Source organism: Muntiacus reevesi, chromosome 21, assembly GCF_963930625.1.
Source record: "Muntiacus reevesi chromosome 21, mMunRee1.1, whole genome shotgun sequence".
Taxonomy (NCBI): domain Eukaryota; kingdom Metazoa; phylum Chordata; class Mammalia; order Artiodactyla; family Cervidae; genus Muntiacus; species Muntiacus reevesi.
In genome coordinates this window covers 1,134,101-1,152,270 of record NC_089269.1, presented here as the reverse complement: position 1 = coordinate 1,152,270, position 18,170 = coordinate 1,134,101, and the positions used below count along the sequence as shown (strand labels likewise).

The window sequence follows — 18,170 nt, the reverse complement described above, 5'->3', positions numbered from 1 at the left end:
TCTTTTGAAGAGCTGCTGCTAAGTCACTTCAGTCGTGTCCGACTCTTAGCGACCCCATGGACTACAGCCCACCAGGCTCCTCCATCCATGGGATTTTCCAGGCAAGAGTACTGAAGTGGGGTGCCATTGCCTTCTCCGCTTTTGAAGAGCAGAAAATTTAAATTTTGAAATCCACTGATTGTGCTTTTGATTACATATCTTAAGAAAATAATTACCAAGGCAGGGTTATAAAAATTTACATTTGCATTTCTATATTAATTTTAGCAATAGCTTGTTCGTTTTTCATAAAAGGGTATATTGGCTTTTGATTGGGATTGTATTGAATCTGTAGATCAATTTAGAGAAATTAATGTTTTAAAAATATTGAATCTTCTAACCTCTGAACAAGTATGCCTTTCCTTTTATTTAGGTCTTTAATTTCCCAATTTTGCAGTTTTAACTGTACCAGTGTTTTACAGCTTTTGTCAGATTTCTCCTTAGCATATCTTTTTTTTTTTTTAAGTGCTAAACAGCAATGTTTAAAATTTTTTCCCAGTTTTTCATTGCTAATACATAAAAATATAATTAATTTTTGTGTATTGATTTTAGATCCTATATAAGTACTATTACTGTCTTTGGTAATCACCCTTGTTATAGTAGCTTTTTAGTAGATTCCATCAGATATTCTATAAATAGAAAATTGTATTTTCTGCAAATAAAGACAGTTTTACTCTTTCCTAATCCGGATACCTTTTATTTTGTTTTCTGGCCTGATTGTACTGGCTAGACGCTTCACTGTTAGGTTGGGTAGAACTCAGAGAGACTGCCTGACTATGTAGGGTCTCTCTCTCTAGTGGTAGCCCTGGAATTCACTGTGAGTGGTCAGCTGAGGCTAATCCTCAGGTCCACTGGTATGTTTAGTGTCTCTCTGGAATCATTATGGTTGTTTCAAGCCTGAGGGTAAATCTTGTTCCTCTTTCTTGACTAGACTCAGAAGTATCTATACTATTCAGTGTTACAAATCTAGTCCCATCAGGCTTTTATTTTATCCTCACCTTTCGGTAAGACAGTTGCTAAATTCATTGGTCATTTATTAGTCCTCATTTTGGGCCTGCACAGCGTTTGGGGTGGTTGATCACTCTCTCTATATACTTGCTATGCTTACTGTGCAGGATATACTTTTTGGTCCTCTTTCTTCTTCCCTGGCCATGCTTTTGCCATCTTCTCTTCTGAGTTCTGTTCAACCTCCAGACCTTTAAATACTCAAATGCACCTTGCACGCTTAGTCTTTGTGTTAATACTCTGTAGTGGTTTCACCCAGTCTCATGACTTTATATACCTTTTATAGGTTGATTACTCTGAATTTATATCTGCAGTCCATCCGTTTCTCCAGAACAGCGTACTTTTATGTATCCAGCTGATTATAAATCTTGTCTGTTTGGTTGTGAGATAGGTATCACAAACTTAAATTAAAAGCTGCACTTCTGCAGCCTAATCCTTAAAAACACTTGCTAGTTCTCACTTTGGTAAAAGGCCAACTCCATCGTCTCACTTATTCAGGCCATAAATTGGGAGTAATTTTGGCTTCTCAGTTTATCTTAGACCCAATGTTTGGTTCCATCACCAAAAAATCCCATTTGCTCTGCTTTCAAAATACAGTATATCCAGAGTCTGGCTACTACTTAACACTACCGCTTTGGTTGTTGTTGTTGTCCAGCCACCCAGTCATGTCCGACTCTTTGTAAACCCATGGACTGCAGCACACCAGGCCTCCCTATCCCTCCCCATCTCCCAAAGTTTGCCCAAGTTCATGTCCATTGCATCAGTGAACCATTCTGGTTACGGTGCTCCAAACCCCATCTTCTCTGTCCTTAACAAAATGTAGTCTTACCTGGGATCCGTGGTTTAGTCCCTTTTAAAGGTAAATTAGAGTATGTCATGTTTCTGCTAAAAACTTGTCTAGTCGTTTTTCAGTTTATCAGGATTAATAAAAGCCAAGTCATACAGTTGTATAGTCCCCTGCTATTGCTGTGGCCTCATTTCCTGCCATTCTTTCTCCTGCTTCACTGTAGGGACACTGCAAAGTTCTTTTTTCTCACTCTTTCACCTTTTTCAAATCCTTGTTCCTATATTATTTAAAAAAGGCCTTTTGTCATTCTGATCAGAAAGCTGTGGCGCTACCCTACAGTAATAACTGTACCTTTTACCTTCCTTTATTTCCCTCTGTAGTTCTTACTCTCTGGCATCTATTTATTTTCTTGTTAATTATGTCTTTCCAGTTAGATTGCAAACCCTGTAAGGACAAGGATGTCTTACTGTTGGGTTCTGTTCCCAGCGCCTAGAAGAGTGACAGTGCCTGCAAACGAAGTGCAGACTTCACATGCGCTGGCACACTGATGCCTTGAGTTCTCTCAGCCGTTTCTGACACGTGATCCAGGTTTTTCCTTAGAGTGTAGGCTCTCCTGTGATCCCGAAGTTGGAGATGTTTTCATATTCTGATAGTGCTTGAGTTACCAGTTTATAACGTAGCTCTCACATCGTTAGTCACTCCGCTCTCCTGTTCTGTGCTTATCTCTGAGTGTTTGGGGCTGTTGTTAAAAAAGACTTTGATTACATTTTTGAAGTTGACATGTCAAACCACGTATCAGTTTAAAACAGACTAATTCAGACTAATTATTGAATGTATTGGTGATATATTTAATTTATTGAAATGCTTTTTTAAAAATTTATATTGGAGTCTGGATTGTGGCCCGTGGGGTCTTGGGTTTGGCGCGGGGGCTTCTCCAGCTGCAGTGCGCAGGCTTCTCTCGTAGTTGGGGCGCGTGGCCTGAGTAGCTGTGACTCACAGGCTTCGCTGCCCCATGCGTGTGTGATCTTAGTTCTCCCACCAGGGGTCGAACCCTAACCGCTTAACCTTAACTCCAGGGAAGTCCCCATCTCAAATGTTAAAGTGTGCTGAAATGACTGAGGATACCTAGATGGTCTGATTTTGCTAGTCTCTTGAAAATACGTACTTATTTCAGTTGTTGCTTTGAAAAAGCGATTCTAAATTCTGAGAAGTCTGAAAGAATCCATACTTTAGAGATATTTAGAGATGTTGTTTATAGTTGGACACAGTACAATCAATAAGTGTTTCATTTCTATATTTGCTTATACTTACTTTGTAGATCTAACATTTGGAAGATCCCAAAACTAAAATATCCAAGATGCATGACATTTTTTGTAGGTTGAAAAGTGAGATGTGGTAAAAGATAGTATTAAAATATCAAAAAGGATAGTTTTAAAGATAAATTTGTGATGACTTTTGCTTCTTGGTTCATTTCTTGGATAGTTGCCACTTCATTCATACTTCCATTTCAGTCACTTTAATGTGATCTCTGTTATAAATCTCAAGTCTTTTTGGTTTTAAAAAATCGGTATGTTATGTGTGTGATTCTGTTTTCTTTCTGTCAGAAGCTTATTGTTCATATATACATATATTTCCTAATTACTTGTACCCTAGGGACACTTTGAATTCTCACTGAATTCAAATACACGTGAAAATTCCAAAGAGTTGTTTTTTTCTTAGTTGAAATGTTTTCATGGAAGCCACAGGTAGGGGGAAAGCAATCCTCTTTATCTTTGAAAAGAGAACAAGTTTAGTTAATTAATTACAGAACTTTTTATTTGGTTTGTATCAAATAGATATACAGAGCAGAAACAACATCGTATCTTATCATGCCTTGCCTTGGCCTCTAGAGTGTGCAGTAGCCAGGATATGACAAAGTTAGGGTCTTGCCAGATAGGATAGATTCAATTCTTTGCTGTTCTTAGCCTCTATATTGTAGACTTTACATAACCATTAATGAGGAACATACTTCAGTTAATTTAGATCTTTAGTAATAAACAGTTGCTTCTCCAGTACTCTTCTGCTCTCCAGTTACACACAGCTGCAGATGGGAAGGTGGAAGGAAGAAGTAGGCTCCATGTTTGGGAGGTCTTAAGTAATGAGCATTCTAATATTGACCTCGGTCTAAGAACCACAATGGAAAATCTGTTTCTCCATGGCTTTAAGATTCCATGGGGAAAATCTTCTCCAGAAGTGGCTTTTAACTTTTGGGTTTAATCTAGGTGTGGAAATTTATTAGACATTTTTGTTTGCAAGCAACAAGAACTATAACTTTGGCTAACTGAAACACAAACAAGGAGATGTGTCCTTAGAAGCTCATGGGATCTAAGGGAGAACCAAATCATCATTAGTTACAGGGTAATATAAAGTCTTGTGTAAAGATTTAAGGGTTGAAATAAATAAAAATTTATACCAGAATTTACTTTTGCAGAAAGCAAAAAATCCTCAGAGTGTTTCTGTAGGAAAAGTAGACAGTAAAAATCACTTGTAAGTTCCTAGAAATTAAACAAAGTGGAAAGGAAAAACCTGGCAGTCACATTAATGTTTGTTTACAAGTAAAATTGACTCATTAAAAGTCGCCATTTGTAGTTTTTGGTCAATGTCTGCTCGAGCTCTTTGATTACTAGAGAGGTGTTTTGGTGGTGGTGGTGGTGGTGGTCAAATCTGTAAACTTTTTCCTTGGTGGTTTTTCTGTGTTTATTATGTGGAGAGTAATTTTCCCCATTTAAATGTTGTAAAATATTTTAAATGTATTTTTGATTTACTGGATCCACTTTTTCTTTTTCCTATCTTCCAAGTATTATTCTCTTTAGTAATGGTGCCCCATTAAGCCATGGTTCTTTCTTTTTTTGAAAAATTTTCTTTGTTAAAAATTGAAGTATAGTTGACTTATTAGTTTAGGTATACACCATAGTGATTTGATATTTTTATAAGATATACTCTATATAAAGTTATTATTCAATATTGATTATATTTCCTGTGTCACACATTTTATCCTTGTAGCTTATTTACTGTGTGGCTGGTAGTTTGTGCCTCTTGAACCCCTCCACCCACCGTGCTCCTCAGCACACCTCTCCCCTCCCCGCTCTCCTACCTGGCAGCTACTCATCTGTTCTTTGTGAGTCTGTTTTATTTTTTAAGCTTCATATGTAAGAACAAACATACATTGTTTGTCTTTCTTGTCTTATTTCACTAAGCAAAATAACCTCCAGGTCCATCCATCTGTTTTGTCCCAAATGCAGAGTTTTATTATTATTTTTTTTAATAACTGAGTAAAATTATGTGCATGCGTGTGTATGTGTGTGTGTGTGTGTATTTTGTAATACTTCTTTTAGGGGTTGTTTCTTTATTTTGGCTATTGTAAATTAGTACTGCTTGAATATTGGCATGCATATATCTTTTCAAATTGGCATTCTTGTTTTTTTCAGATAAACACCCAGGAGTGTAATTGCTAGATCATATGGTAACTCTGTTTTTAACATTTTGAGGAACCTCCATATTGCTTTCTGTAGTGACTACCAATTTACCTTTCCATCAGCTGTGCATAAGGGTTCCTTTTTCTGCACATTCTCACCAATGCTTGTTGTTTTTTTGTCTTCTGGACAATAACCATTCTGACAGCTGTGAGGTGATACCTCCTTGTGGTTTGTGTTTGCATTTGATAATAATGATCTTGAGTATCTTTTCACGTGCCTCTTGGCCATCTGTTTCTTCTTTGGAATAATGCGTATCCAGGTCTTCTGCCCATTTTTTAAATTGGGTTGTTTAGTCTTTTGATATTGAGTTCCATTAGTTCTTTGTATAGTTTGGATAATAATCCCTTATTGGACATATCATTTACAAATATCTTTCTCCATTCAATAGGCTGTCTTTTCATGTTGTTAATGATTTCTTTCACTATGAAAAAGCTTTTAAGTTTGATTTGGTCCATTTGTTTATTTTTGCTTTTGTTTCCCTTCCCTGAGGAGACAGATCCAAAAAAAATATTGCTGAGAGTAATTTCAAAGAGTATTGCCTATGCTTTCTTATGGGAGTCTTATAAGTTTTCAGGTCTTACATTTAGGTCTTTAATCTGTCTTGAGTGTATATGTATGGATTGGTTTCTGGACTCTATTTTGTTCCATTGAGTATGTGTCTATTTTTTATACCAGTTTCATACTTTTCTGATTATTGTAGCTTTGTAGTATAGTCTGAAGTCAAGGAGTGTTATGCCTCCAGATTTTTTAAAGATTGCTTAGGGTGTTAGAGGTCTTTTGTGGTTTCATATGAATTTTAAGGTTATTTGTTCTAGTTCTATGAAGTGTGCCACTGGAATTTTGATGGGAATTCCTTTGAGCCTGTAGATTGCTTTGGGTAGTATGTGTATTTTGACAATCCATGAACATGTGATATCTTTCCATTTATTTGTTTTTCAATTTCTTCTATCAGTGTAGTATAGCTTTCAACATAGAGGTCTTTCACGTTTGTTAAATTTTTTCCCAGGTACTCTTTTTGGTGCAGTTGTGTGTAAATAGGATTATCTTCTTAATTTCTATTTCTGATGGTTTGCCACTGTTTATAGAAATCTACCAGGTTTTGTTTTGTTTGTTTTGCCATGCATATGGCATGCGGGATCGTATTTCCCTGACCAGGAATTGAACCCATGCACCCTGCAGTGGAAGCCTGGAGTCTTAGCCACTGGACTGCTGGGAAGTCTGAAATCCACACTTTTGTATATTGATTTTGTAGCCTGTAATGTCACTGAATCTACATATTACTTCTCTCTCTCTTTTCTTTTTTTTTTTTGGTGAAGACTTTAGTAGTAGCATGTCATCTACAAGGACAGTTTTAACTTATTCCCTTCCAATTGAAATGCCTTTATTTCTTGTCTGCTGTGTCTGGGACTTTCATTATTTTGTTAAACAGAAGTGGCAAGAGTGGGCATGCTTGTTTTATCTGATCTTAAAGGAAAAGCTTTTTAGCTTTTCACCATTGAGTATAATATTAACTGTGGATTTGTCATTGTTGTATTCAGTCAGTTGTGTCTGACTTTTTGCAACCCCATGGACTGCAGCATGCCAGGCTTCCCTCCATCATGCGCCAGGCTTCACCATCTCCTGGAGCTTGCTCAAACTCATGTCCATCGAGTTGGTGATGCCATCCAACCATTATGTCCTCTGTCACCCCCTTCTCCTCTTGCCCTGAATCTTTCCCAGCATCAGGGTCTTTTTCTAATGAGTTGGCTCTTTGCATCAAATGGCCAAAGTATTGGAGTTTCTACTTCAGCGTGAATCCTTCAGTGAATATTCAGCGTTGATTTCCTTTAGGATTGACTGGTTTGATTTCCTTGCAGTCCAAAGAACTCTCAGGAGGCTTCTCTAACACCACAGGTCAAAAGCATCATTTCTTTGTCACTCAGCCTTCTTTATGGTCCACCTTTCTCATCTGTACATGATTACTGGGATTTGTTATAAATGTCCTTTATTATATTGAGATAGTTTCCTCTGTACCAAATTTGTTGAGAGTTTATTGTAAATAGATGTTAAATTCTTTCAAATGCTATTTTTTGTGTCTATTGAGATGACTCTGTGCTTTTTATCCTTTGTTTTGTTAATGTGGTGTATCACATTGATTGATGTGCAGATATTGGACCATCTTTTCATTGTGGAGTACTTCTTGATCATGATAATGTGATCCTTTCTGTGTATTGTTGAATTGTTTGCTAATATATTTTTAAAATGTATTTACTTTTAATTGAAGGATAATTGCTTTACATGTTGTGTTGGTTTCTGCCATATATCACCATGAGTCAGTCATAGGTATACATAGGTCCCCTCCCTCATGAACTTCCCTCCCGCCTCCCTCCACATCCCCTCCCTCTCGGTTGTTACAGAGTCCCAGTTTGAGTTCCCTGAACCATACAGCGAATTCTCATTGGCTGTCTGTTTTACATGGGGTACTGTATGTTTCCGTGTTATTCTCTTCATTTGTCCCACTGTCTCCTTCCTCCCCCCACCCTGCGTCCGTGAGTCTGTTCTTTATGTCTGCATTTCAGTTACTTCCCTGCAGATAGGTTCATCAGTACCATCTTTCTGGATTCCATATATATGTATTAATATACAGTGTGTTTTTCTCTTTCTGACTTACTTAGCAATATTGATTCTTCCAACCCATAAACATGGAATATCTCTCCATCTGTTTATGTCATTTTTTATTTCTTTCATCAATATCTTACAGTTTTCTGTTTATAGCTCTTTTGTCTCCCTAGGTAGGTTTATTCCTTGGTATTTATTTTGTTTGGGAATGTTTGCATCTATGTTTATGAGAGATACTGGCCTGCAGTTTTCTTTCTTTTTTTTTGTAGTGTCTCTTTCTGACTTTGGTATCAAGGGAAAGCTGACCTTGCAGAATGAGTTTCAGGATGTTCTCTGCTCTTCAACTTTTCTGGAATAGTTTAAGAAGGGTAGATATTGACTCTTCTTTAAATGTTTGGTAGAATTTCCCTGTGAAGCTGTCTCGCCCTGAACTTCTGTTTTCTTGGAGGTTTTGGATTACTGATTCAATTTCATTACTAGTAATAGTGGACTCAGTGGACATGAGTTTGAGCAAGCTTCAGGAGTTTGGTGATGGACAGGGAAGCCTGGCATACTGCAGTTCCTGGGGCCGCAGAGTCGGACATAAGTGAGCGACTGAATTGAGCTGAATTAGTCTGTACAGATTTTCTATTTATGTGTTCCTGCTTCAGTCTTAGTAGATTATAGTAGCTAGGAATTTATCCATTTCAGAGAGGGTTTCGATTTGTTGGTGTATAACTAGCATTGTGATTTGCTTGTTGTACTTCTGTGATGGTGGTGAAATGAACTACTTTTTCATTTCTAACTTTATTTGGGCCCTCTTTTATTCTTGAAGATTGTGGCTAAAGATTTATAAATTTTGTTTATCTCTTCAAAAACCCAGCTCTTGGTTTCATTGATCCTTTCTATTAGTGGGTTTTTGGGGGGAGGGGGGCTCTCTGTTTAACTTATTTCTACTCTGATTTTTATGATTTCCCTCCTACTACCTTTGGGCTTTGTTCTTTTTTAATTCCTTGAGGTGGAAAGTTAGGTTGTTTGTGACTTTTCTTGTTTCTTGAGGTAGGCTTATATATATATAAACTTCCCTCTTGAAACTGCTTTTATTGTGTCACATAGATTTGGGAAAGTTGTGTTTCTATTTTGATTTGTCTCAAGGTTTTCTTTTTTTAAATTTCTTCTTTCATTTCTTCATAGATGCCTTTTTTTATTTTGTTTTTAATAACATATTTAGTGTCCACATGTTTGTACTTTTTATTTTTTTTCTCATAATTTCTGGTTTCATACCATTGTGGTCAAAAAGGATGCTTGATATAATTTCAATGTGTTGAAATTATTGAGATATTTTTGTGGCCTAGCATGTGACCTGTCCTGCAGAAAGTTCCATGTGCATTTTAAAAGAATGTGTTATTTTGCTGCTTTGGATGAAATATCTGTTCTGTAGATAATTATTAAGTCCATCTTGTCTGTCATTTAAGACTGCTATTTCCTTACTGGTTTTCTGTCTGGATGACTTATCCACTGATAAAGTAGGGCATTATAGTCCTCTACTATTGCCGGATTGTTGTCAATTCTTTCCTTTGTGTCTATTATTATTTTGCTTTATATATTTCGGTACTTGTCTGTTTAGTTCAGTTCAGTCACTCAGTCGTGTCTGGCTCTTTGTGACTCCATGAACCGCAGCATGCCAGGCCTCCCTGTCCATCACCAACTCCCGGAGTCCACCCAAACCCATGTCCATTGAGTCGGTGATGCCATCCAACCATCTTATCCTCTGTCATCCCCTTCTCCTCCTGCCCCCAATCTTTCCCAGCATCAGGGTCTTTTCAAATGAGTCAGTTCTCCACATCAGGGGGCCAAAGTATTGGAGTTTCAGCTTCAGCATCAGTCCCTCCAGTGAACACAAAGGACTGATCACCTTTAGGATGGACTGGCTGGATCTCCTTGCAGTCCAAGGGACTCTCAAGAGTCTTCTCCAACACCACAGTTCAAAAGCATCAATGCTTCGGCGCTCAGCTTTCTTTATAGTCCAACTCTCACATCCATACGTGACTACTGGGAAAGCCATACCCTTGACTAGACAGACCTTAGTGGACAAAGTAATGTCTCTGCTTTTTAATATGCTGTCTAGGTTGGTCATAACTTTTTTTCCAAGGAGCAAGTGTCTTTTAACTTCTTGGCTGTAATCACCATCTGCAGTGATTTTGGAGCCCTCCCCCCAAAAAGTCTGTCACTGTTTCCCCATCTATTTGCCATGAAGTGATGGGACCAGATGCCATGATCTTAGTTTTCTGAATGTTGAGCTATAAGCCAACGTTTTCACTCTCCTCTTTTACTTTCATCAAGAGGCTCTTTAGTTCTTCTTCACTTTCTGCCATAAGGGTGGTGTCATATGCATATCTGAGGTTACTGATATTTCTCCCAGTAATCTTGATTCCAGCTTGTGCTTCCTCCAGCCCAGCGTTTCTCATGATGTACTCTGCATAGAAGTTAAATAAACAGGGTGACAAAATACAGCCTTGATGTACTCTGCATAGAAGTTAAATAAACAGGGTGACAAAATACAGCCTTGATGTACTCCTTTTCCTATTTGGATTTGGTCTGTTGTTCCATGTCCAGTTCTAATTGTTGCTTCCTGACCTGTATATAGGTTTCTCAAGAGGCAGGTCAGGTGGCCTGGTATTCCCATCTCTTTCAGAATTTTCCACAGTTTATTGTGATCCACACAGTCAAAGGCTTTGGCATAGTCAGTAAAACAGAAATAGATGTTTTTCTGGAACTCTTTTGCTTTTTCGATGATCTAGTGGATGTTGGCAATTTGATCTCTGGTTCCTCTGCCTTTCCTAAAACCAGCTTGAACATCTGGGAGTTCATGGTTCAGGTATTGCTTAAGCCTGTGTTGGAGAATTTTGAGCATTACTTTCGTAGTGTGTGAGATGAGGGCAATTGTATGGTAGTTTGAGCATTCTTTGGCATTACCTTTCTTTGGGATTGGAATGAAAACTGACCTTTTCTAGTCCTGTGGCCACTGCTGAGTTTTCCAAATGTGCTGGCATATTGAGTGCAGCATTTTCACAGCATCATCTTTGAGGATTTGAGATAGCTCAAATGGAATTCTGTCACCTCCACTAGCTTTGTTCGTAGTGATGCTTCCTAAGGCCCACTTGACTTCACATTCCATTAAGTGCATATATGTTTACAAATGTTATGTCTGTTTCTTGGATTGACCCTTTTATTATTATATGATATCCTATTTGTCTTTTGTTGTAGATTTTGTTTTAAATTCTGTTCTGTCTGGTGTGAACATTGCTAGCCCATAAGCCATTATTATTAAGGTTGTAAGGAGGTATCATTAGCTCCATCCTTTCCAGTTTATTTTGATGTCTTCGTCAGGTGAAACTGCTATAAAAAACACTATAGACTGGTTGACTTAAGTATCTGAATTTATTTCTCAAAGTTCTAGAGTTTGATAAATCCAGGATCAAGGTGTAAACAGATCATTTCCTGTGGAGGACTCTTTCCTGGCTTGCAGACAGCCACCTTCTTGCTTTGTCAGGGTGGAGAGGCAGCAAGAGCTCTGTTCCCTCTCCCTTTTTTTAAATGAGGACAGGAACGCCAGCATGTGGGCCGCCCTCAGTAAATGTCAGTGTCACAGCAGGCCCACCCCCGTCAGTGTTCAGTATGCACAGTGTGGAGGGGCGCGGACGCTCGGCCCCTAACGTGCTTCATCCTGCGCCTTCTCTGCCTTACCTGAGGAGGGGCGGGCTGCTTGTCTGCTTTATTATGCGCGTTACTTACATTGTAAGTGATTCTGACAGCAAAGAAGAACAGAAAGTGACAATTAGAAGTTCTTTCTCTCTTTAATCGTTAGTCATTTCACTCCTTACAGTAACTAATGTTTATCTTCCAGAACATATAAAAAGTTATTGTCAGTATATATGGCATATGTGACTGATTTTTTTGCATTTAGATCTCCAGTCCATCTGGATCTGTGTGTGTATGTGTGTTTAGTGTAAAGCAAGGATCTCTGTTTCCAAATATTTAGCTTCTGTCCTTTCAGCGTGTCTTCACTAATTCATTATTTACACTCGCAGAACATGTTGCATACCATGTGCCATCATATATGTTGATCTGTTTACATACTCTAAGTTGCTTTAGATCCTGAGCTTTGTATTACTGTCACTCTAGTGTCAGCCCCCCTTACTGTGGGGTTGTGTGTGCGCGCGCGTGTGTGTGTGTGTGTGTGCGCGCGCACGCTGTGGTTCTCATTGCGGTTGCATTGAGCTTGTGTACTGATGTGGGGATATTTGCCATCTGTGCAGCGTTACACTTTCCTTCTCATGAAGCTGACACGTCTTCCAGTTATGCAGTCCGTTGCTCAGGTCTGCAGGTTGTTTACAACACTATTTAAGTAGTTCAAATATTAATATTTTATGAATACTGTTTTTTATACAGTAAATTTGTAAAGATTATCACATATTATAACATGTTGAATATATATTTTGTATACAGTTTGCATTCTTTACAAGCAGCCATGTTATTTCTTCTAATAGTGGTTTCCTTGGCCTTCTTCGGTTTGTCTAGTAATAGATTTTCGAGGTAATTTCGTATGTTCTTTTTTTATTCATCCCTGTTTCCTTTTCTTGTTTCATTGCGTGCGAATTTCCATTTTAAGTTGAATGATGATGATAGTTTACCATCTTGTCTTCATCGTTCCTTAAAAACATGCCCCCCCGTTCATTTTAGCATTGTGATGTCCATTGATTTAGAAGAATGTATTATTAAGAATTCTTTTTTCAACTGTTACTTTTAAAAAATCCAGATAATGAATGTTACATTCTCTTAAATATCCTTTTGGCTTCCAATGAGAAAGCCATGCGACCTTTCATTGTGATGAATAGTCTAAAAAATCCTTACATTTTGAATATCCTGCTTAGTCATTGTGTCTTTTTCTTTATATACAGAGCTATGTGTTGTTTCATAGTATTATATGAAATTTTTAATATTTATAAATTGCTTTTTCATTTGTGTATCTTCAGGTTTAGTACTAGGCTTATGATAGCTTGCTAAAGTACATTTGAATGCTTTCATGTTTTATACTAATTACATTAAATTTTAAAAGCTTTGTAATTATCATATGGTTGAAAGTACATTTTTTGGATTGATTTTTTTTTTTGGTGGAGTAGTTTAAAAAAAGACAACTTTTCTTCCATAGGTGTTAAGTATGATCAGTGTGGATTTTCAGTCCTTTCCTGTAATATCCTCAGTCATCTCTTGGATAGGAAAGTTAACTCTCTTATTGATTTAATGTATTCATTTATGGTTTTTTTTTTCCTTCATGCAAAAGTTCATGGAAATAATATTGTATTAAGTTTTTATTGTTGTTTAGAGCTGTTTGAACATGTTTAAATGTTTTTCTTAATCGTCTTTTAAATGATACACCCCATGTATTTGCTATATATGTTCTAATATACTTGTTAGTGAAGAGTGTCTTGCTTGAATTTAGTATTAATGAGTATTAGTCCTATGTTCTGTAAAATGATTTGTATTTGGCCCATTGCTTTTAGGAAGGAATCAGTATCATAAGGGTGAAGTTTGATGATTTTATTTTAACTTTTGTTTGTATGTTTTCTTCATCTATGAGATAGAAAATTTTGATTTCACGTTTATATGTGCTTTTTTGACTTATGTTTTCTGGCAGTTGATCTGTCTTTACCAATGTGTTCTATACAGATTTTTGGTAGAGAAACCCTCTGAAGGAAGATACCTTAGGATTTGGTTATCTGTTACTGAGTAACAAAATATCCTAAAGTTTGGTAGTTTTAAAGCAGCATACTTTTATTCTATGTCAGTTTCTGTGGGTCAGGAATCCAGGCTGACTCAGCTGAGTTCTTTGTTTCAGAGTCTGTCGCTAGGCCACTGTCAGGGTGTCAGCTGGGCTGGGCCCTTACCTCCTGGCTTGACGGGGGAAGGACCTCCTTTAAGCTTGCTGTTGGCCCGGTGTGGTGCTTTGTCCACCGCCACACATAGTGGTGATTGTTTGATTGATTTAAGAATCACGCTTTGGGCTTAAATCCAGCCCTGAGAACATCTGACTCCTTTCAGTTCTTCTGTTTGCTCAGTCAGTGTCTGTGTGTGTAGGAAACAGGGAGGGAGGGAATTTGATCCTATATTAGCATAACTTAGGTTCGTTTTCAAGAACTATGCTTTTCTTTTTTCCTTAGGTGCCTTAGCTGGACCAATTATTGTGGAGCCACATGTCACAGCAGTGTGGGGAAAGAATGTCTCGTTGAAGTGCTTAATTGAAGTAAATGAAACTATAACACAGATTTCATGGGAGAAGATTCATGGCAAAAGTTCCCAGACTGTTGCAGTTCATCATCCTCAACACGGATTCTCTGTTCAAGGAGATTATCAGGGCAGAGTCTTGTTTAAAAACTATTCAATTAATGATGCAACAATTACTCTACATAACATAGGATTCTCTGATTCTGGAAAGTACATATGCAAAGCTGTTACATTCCCACTTGGAAATGCTGAGTCCTCTACAACTGTAACTGTATTAGGTATGTGTACTTGAATTGTGTATTTTGGTGGTACTGATGAGGATTATAGTAAAAATATTTTCAAAAACTTAAACTGATTGAAATTACATATAAATGTAGATTTAAAATGAAAGAATTCAAATATGATTTTTCAATTTCTATCATAAAACTCTATGATTCTAGACTCTGTTTAAACAAAATCTTGTCCATATCTACCTGTCTGTATAATGCTGTGTACTTCATAGCTATTTTACTTTGTTCATGAAAGATTGTTTTTTTATTTATAATACTAAGTGCTAATATTCTTTGATGTTTATTTTATTTCCCCTCAAACTTCAACCTTTAATTAAATTACCATCTTTAAATAAGCTTTTCCATTTTTTTTAAATGACTGTGGTCTTAGAGCCATTGACGTCATGTTTGTTTTTCAAATCAGCTTTTTATTTCTGCTGTTGTGGATTTGCATAGCTATTTGAATCATGGGCTGTTGCTTCCATTGAAGGATCTTCTGCCTTTTACTATCTGATAACTATTAAAATTATGTTGAACTTTAGAGAGAGCTTATTAGCATTAAAATAGCCACCTGCAGTGAAAGGTAAACCAATCTGGAACAGCTGGTGAGTACTCATAGACTACTAGTTTGAGGACCAAGGACTAGTAGCAGCCTTAGCCATTTCCCCCCAGAGTGGAGCCCCTTTAATGGGGGGTCTCTGCCCCAAATGCAGCTGCCTGCCTGTCAGAGCTTCCGTCAGGTCACTGGTGGCTTCCCTGGTCCGTCCTCCTCTCTCCTCTCCAGGATGCTGACCCTTTATAGACTTTCTGCAGTCCTCACTCATCTCACTGTTGCTTCAGGAGAACCAAACAGTTACACAGCCTCTAATATTTAATGGTATGATTTCAGGATCCCTGAAGTTCAGGGAAGAAATTTTGTCCAAATTTATCATATAGTTTTTCATGTTGAGAAAAACTATTTAAAAACAGAAATAAAATTAAATATTTGAAGACTTTGTGTTTAAGACCCTGTCCTAAGGGCTGTGGAGAAAATATAACTTAGGTTCACAAAATTGATACTTTTGAGAACTGTTTTGATTGGAAAACAAGGTATTGATATCTAAAAAATCAAGTGCAAGCCATTGGGGTAAAAAATTAAAAAAAAATAAGCTCAAGAAAAAAAAATTGTATGTACAAGAGAGAACTCATGAGAATAAGATTTTTTGCTTTAAATTTTAGTAATGCTTCCTAAGTTAATAAACATTTAGAGGTTTAAAACTCAGGATTGTTTATAGTATGAGACCAGTCATGATTTTACCTGTGTCTGCTTCTCTACTTTCATCTATCCCATTCCTTGCTCTACTTCTCCCAGCAGCCTAAATTTTATAATCATAATGAACTGTGGTATGTTAACGCCTGTGTTCTTATACGCATTCTGTGCTATGCCTCTCTTCTCAAGAGGTCGCCACCTTTCCCCTTCTGTCTGCCTCCCTCCATGTCTTCTATTTAACCGTTGCTCATCACGGCACATCCTTCTGGTAGCCGTATCAAACGCACCTAGCCCTCTGCTGCTTGGCGGGGGTTTTGTTTTGCTCTTTTGCCGTTGTATCTTGAGCTTGTCTCTGTTGCAGCAGCTCGTTTGGCACTTGCTGTGTGCCTTTTCCACGATAGGCCTGTGGTGCACGGCAGCTGCGACTTGATGTCCGTGAGCTTGTGAGAGCCTCGGGGGCGGCAGTGATGCACCAGGTGCTCCTTAGGTCGGGCCCACGTTACCTCCAGTTCAGAAATGTTTTGTTGAGAAATAGTTGAGCTAGTCCTTGAATGGTGGATAGGTTTTAGTAGGCAAAAAGGAAAGAAACATACGTAGGGGAATAAGTGAGCCAATGCAAGGAAGCAGAAAACAACATATGTTAGGGCAGAGTTTCTTCAAGTCTTAGGCTGGAAATTTTTGCTGGGGTAAACTGTCCTGTCCATTATGGACTGTTCGGCAGCCTTCATGCCATCTACCCGCTAGATATTAGGAGCAGTTCCTTAGAAGTTGCGACAAGTTAGAATGTCTCCCACCATTGCCAAGTGTCCTCTGAGGGACCACTGAATAATCTGTTGATTGTTCAAAGGATTTATATAAAGTCAAGAATTAAAGGCTAGAAATGAAGAGTGGGACCACTTTAAAGTAACTGGTATATCAAGATTGGGAATTTGAGCCTTATATTACTTGAAATGCAGACTGAGCATTTCTCACTTCTCTTATTCTCAAGTTCTTTCTGTTTATTTTTTATTATTTTTGACTGTACCACGTGACATATGGAATCTTAGTTCTCTGACCAGGAATTGAACCCATGCCTTTAGTGAAAAACACATAGCTCTAACCACTACTGTCAGGGAAGTACCAGATTCTTGTTGTTTAAAGTGTGGTTCATGAGCCAGCAGCAGTGGTATCACTTGGGAGATTGTTAGAAATACAGAATTCAGATCCTCCCCAGACTTGTCGAATGATAAATCTATTATAGCAGAATCCCAAGTAATTTTTATGCACAGTAGGTAAAGTTTGAAAAACACTACTTTGACCATCTTCTCACCTTCCTTAGAGGGATGTCTAACTCATAGAGTTTATTTGTAAGTAATGTGATGAAAGTTCTGATTTAGGAAGATCAGTCAGGTGTTTTTGATGGATTAAAATGAAGAGTCCTGAAGTCATAATTCCTCAGGTAGGAGGCCATGAAAGCTTGAAGTTAATTTTCTAATTTATGCCACTTAAGTGAAGAAGGGAGCTTTTAGGAAGGAAAAACTAACAGAACTTTGTAACTGACTGTATATAAGAAACCAGGAAGGTTTGAACAGTAACAGGTTTTGAGCCTTAGTGGTTGAGTAAATTATGTTGCCGTTAATTTAAATTGGCATTTCTGAGTGAAAATCATGTTGGGGATTGGGAGGATGAGATGATGAATTCAACCTTTGGCTTACTGAGTTGGAGGATACATAGACAAGTGACACCAAATTTTGTATCAAAAGTGAATAAAATTAGGGATCATTCAGGTAATAGTGTTTATCAGATAAAAGTTTTTAAGAGACATACAGAAAGTAACTGAAGTTTTATTCGGGCAGAGATTAGAAGAAATAGAGATGAACAGTTCAAAAACATAGCATTGCAAAAAAAACTGTTAAGAGTAATATTATTTATATCAAGAGAAGATAAAGTTTGTAAGATTGCTCTAGCACATTTTCCCACAGTGAGAATCAAGCCCGACAGAAGTGATTTCAGTGACCCGTTTTTTCCAGTGCTCCTGTGGTTGGCACATATAGCTTCTCAGGTGGCACTCGCAGTGAAGAGCCCACCTGCCAATGCCACAGACATGAGAGATGCAGGTTCAGTTCCTGGGTTAGAAAGATCCCGTGGAGGAGGGCATGGCAGCCCACTCCAACGTTCCTGCTTGAAGAATCCCACGGACAGAGGAGCCCGGTGGGCTACAGTCCATGGGGTCACAGTCGGACACGACCAAGCGGCCTGGCGTGCATGGTTGGCACATGGCTGCTACCATTCTAAATGCATACCCCAGAAGTTAACTCATCACTTAGAGCAGATACCTGAAGGCATTAGAACTTACTTCTTTTGGAACTGATTGGGAAGAACTGCACTAAGTATCAGATTTCTACCAAGTCAGTCATAGAAAATAGACAAAGAAGAGCATTGAGTGTGTAGATTAGGCAGAGACAGTG

The 18,170-nt window shown here is 37.9% G+C and overlaps 1 protein-coding gene across 3 annotated transcripts in view; it reads left to right on the top strand.

Moving 5' to 3' along the window:
- The window catches only part of NECTIN3 (nectin cell adhesion molecule 3), a 129,501-nt gene that overhangs the window by 28,341 nt on the left and 82,990 nt on the right, over positions 1-18,170 (top strand). For all 3 annotated transcript variants that reach the window (XM_065913469.1, XM_065913468.1, XM_065913470.1), the window contains exon 2: positions 14,142-14,483. In XM_065913469.1, the coding sequence (XP_065769541.1) occupies positions 14,142-14,483 (342 nt within the window). The remainder of the gene's footprint in view (positions 1-14,141; positions 14,484-18,170) is intronic.